We start from the raw sequence: 2,320 nt of genomic DNA, 5'->3' as shown, positions 1-2,320 counted from the left end.
TATTGAATCACGGCACTGTTCCCGTCGATTTATTATAAAATTGACACCCCATCCATTTCTTCTTTCGTTCCTCCCAACACAATATACATATACAGTTTTTTTAAATGACGGCTCTGCGCCGTTTAAAATAAAGACAGTAAACCATGTTGACAACTTGCCTTTTTTTAATATTTCGAATTCAAACAACCCACAGAGATTTCAAAACCAAACAAAACTCTACGCGTCCTTTTATTAGTGGGGACACATCTTGCCTCCACCTTTGGTGCTTTGAGTAATTGAGTTGGCCTATGCTTACATCGCTATCACAGGCGCGTAGGGTGATATCCTGGTCATGCTTAAATAATGGCCATCATAGTATAAATTGGTGCTCACAACTCACCCATATTGCCTGAATTCGCTCTTCTTTGCTATTATAGTTTCAGCAAACGCTAGGAATAGCAGAGTCTGCTTATAAAATTTGTGCTCACACCTTATATTAGATTGAGTTCCCTCTTCTTTGCTATAATAGTTTGATCAAACTCTGGGAATAGCAGAGTCTGCATTTTCTACACTGTTTAGATCACAGATTTGTTAAGGATGGGTGGTCCATTGGATTATGTATCTGATCTGCTATCAGGAGCAGGAAGTAAAAAGCACAAAAAGATGAAGCAGATGCAGGTATAACAGCCTATACCCATTTGAATATTTCAATGTTATTTCTATGTCAAGTGATCATGGTTTTATTAAAAGATGTTGAGTGGTAAAAACCTATTAGGTAAAGCACAGAAAATAATGTATAGTAAGATGTTAATGCAGACCTTCTTTCCATAGTGTAAATTCAAAAGCAGAAAAATGATTAACCCCACATTCAGTAATGTATAGTAAGATGTTAATGCAGATCTTCTTTCCATAGAGTAAATTCAAAGGCAGAAAAATGATTAACCCCACTTTCAAATTGCAGACTGTTGAGCTGAAAGTTCGCATAGATTGTGATGGCTGTGAGTTGAAAGTGAAAAATGCTGTTTCTTCCATGAAAGGTACTGAGCTCAGAACTCTGTTTGTGTTTTTTTAAAGATGTTTTAGGGTGCAGAGTATGTGTATTGGGAAGACTTTAGTACCTAAATTATTGCACTGATAACTTGTTTTACAAATAAGGGATTGTATACACTAATTTGGTTTGGTGTATTGTTTTGGCTTTGATTGGAAAGAAAGAATGTTTAGATTGATTATGTATAGAGATATTAAGAAAAAAAAGTACACATGTTTAAAAGATTTTCATGCATCAATTTGGTATAAGATTGTTGTCTGAATGTTTAGATTGACGATGTAAGGAGAGATATTCAGAAAAAAATGAGATATGTTTAAAAGATGAATATAAATTGATGAATTGTTTGTTGTTAATTGTAGGTGTGAAGACTGTGGACATCAGTAGAAAGGAGCAGAAGGTGACAGTCACAGGTTATGTGGAGGCAAACAAAGTGCTGAAGAAGGTGAAGGCCACGGGCAAGCGAGCAGAGATTTGGCCATACGTGCCATACAGCTTGGTAGCTCATCCTTACGCTGCGCAATCATATGATAAGAAAGCCCCGGCTGGGTATGTCAGGAAGGTTGAGTACAACAACATGCCCAACCCTAACACCACAGACGAGCAGTACACAAATTTCTTCAGCGAGGATAACGCAACTGGCTGCACGATTATGTAGAGTGGCGTAGAACATATTCATTTTAAATCAGAATCTACTGAATATGGAGAGGCCTGCATCACCTTGTTAGACTAATATTTTGAATTTTATGGCATTTTTTACCATATTTTTTGGTTCTAGATTTAATCGCAAAGATTATGGCCATTTTAGTCTCAGAGATGAGGACGACAGCAACTCTCAGTTGTTATCAAAAGATCTTCAAACCTGTGGAGTGTAAAGAGGGTCAATTTTTTATGACAAAACTAAAGATTCATCTTGGTTTTCATGGAGTTTTGGCCATATTCTCCGGGTCTGATTTGTAGAGGTAATGGCGGTTTTGTGTGTAGAGATTATGGCAGCTGCTGCCTTCAATTGTTATAAAGAGATGTTATTAAAGAATGAAAACTATGTTCTGAAATCTCTGTTTACGGATTTTATATGTATTTAAAATTTATATTATTGCTAATTGGATTTAGTTAGGTGGAAAATGGATATGTATTCAAAATTTGTGTTATTGTTAATTGGATTTAGTTAGGTGGAAAATTGACTTTATATGTATTTAAAATGTGTGTTATTGTTAATTGGATTTAGTTTAGGTGGAAAATGGATGATTATGATTTTTTTATTTAGAAATAATTTTAATAAAAAATTCTAAGGGT

At 35.2% G+C, this 2,320-nt stretch overlaps 1 protein-coding gene across 1 annotated transcript; it reads left to right on the top strand.

Moving 5' to 3' along the window:
- Positions 1–360: 360 nt before the first annotated feature.
- Positions 361–2,079, top strand: LOC149163910 (heavy metal-associated isoprenylated plant protein 23-like). The gene is made up of 3 exons (XM_089431892.1): positions 361–657; positions 941–1,016; positions 1,387–2,079. Exons 1-3 carry the CDS (start codon positions 577–579, stop codon positions 1,680–1,682), a joined length of 453 nt encoding a protein of 150 aa, XP_089288018.1. The 5' UTR covers positions 361–576; the 3' UTR covers positions 1,683–2,079.
- Positions 2,080–2,320: the final 241 nt, after the last annotated feature.

Source organism: Pinus tabuliformis, chromosome 5_1 (assembly GCF_031772625.1).
Source record: "Pinus tabuliformis cultivar Carrire ecotype Pingquan chromosome 5_1, CPIR1, whole genome shotgun sequence".
Taxonomy (NCBI): Eukaryota; Viridiplantae; Streptophyta; class Pinopsida; order Pinales; family Pinaceae; genus Pinus; species Pinus tabuliformis.
This window is presented reverse-complemented; position numbering and strand designations above follow the sequence as displayed.

Coding starts and splice junctions, on each gene's coding strand:
- LOC149163910 (XM_089431892.1), top strand. CDS start 577: ATGGGTGGTCCATTGGATTATGTATCTGATCTGCTATCAGGAGCAGGA. Junction 658..940: donor AAAAGATGAAGCAGATGCAG/GTATAACAGCCT, acceptor TTCAAATTGCAG/ACTGTTGAGCTGAAAGTTCG. Junction 1,017..1,386: donor TGCTGTTTCTTCCATGAAAG/GTACTGAGCTCA, acceptor TGTTAATTGTAG/GTGTGAAGACTGTGGACATC.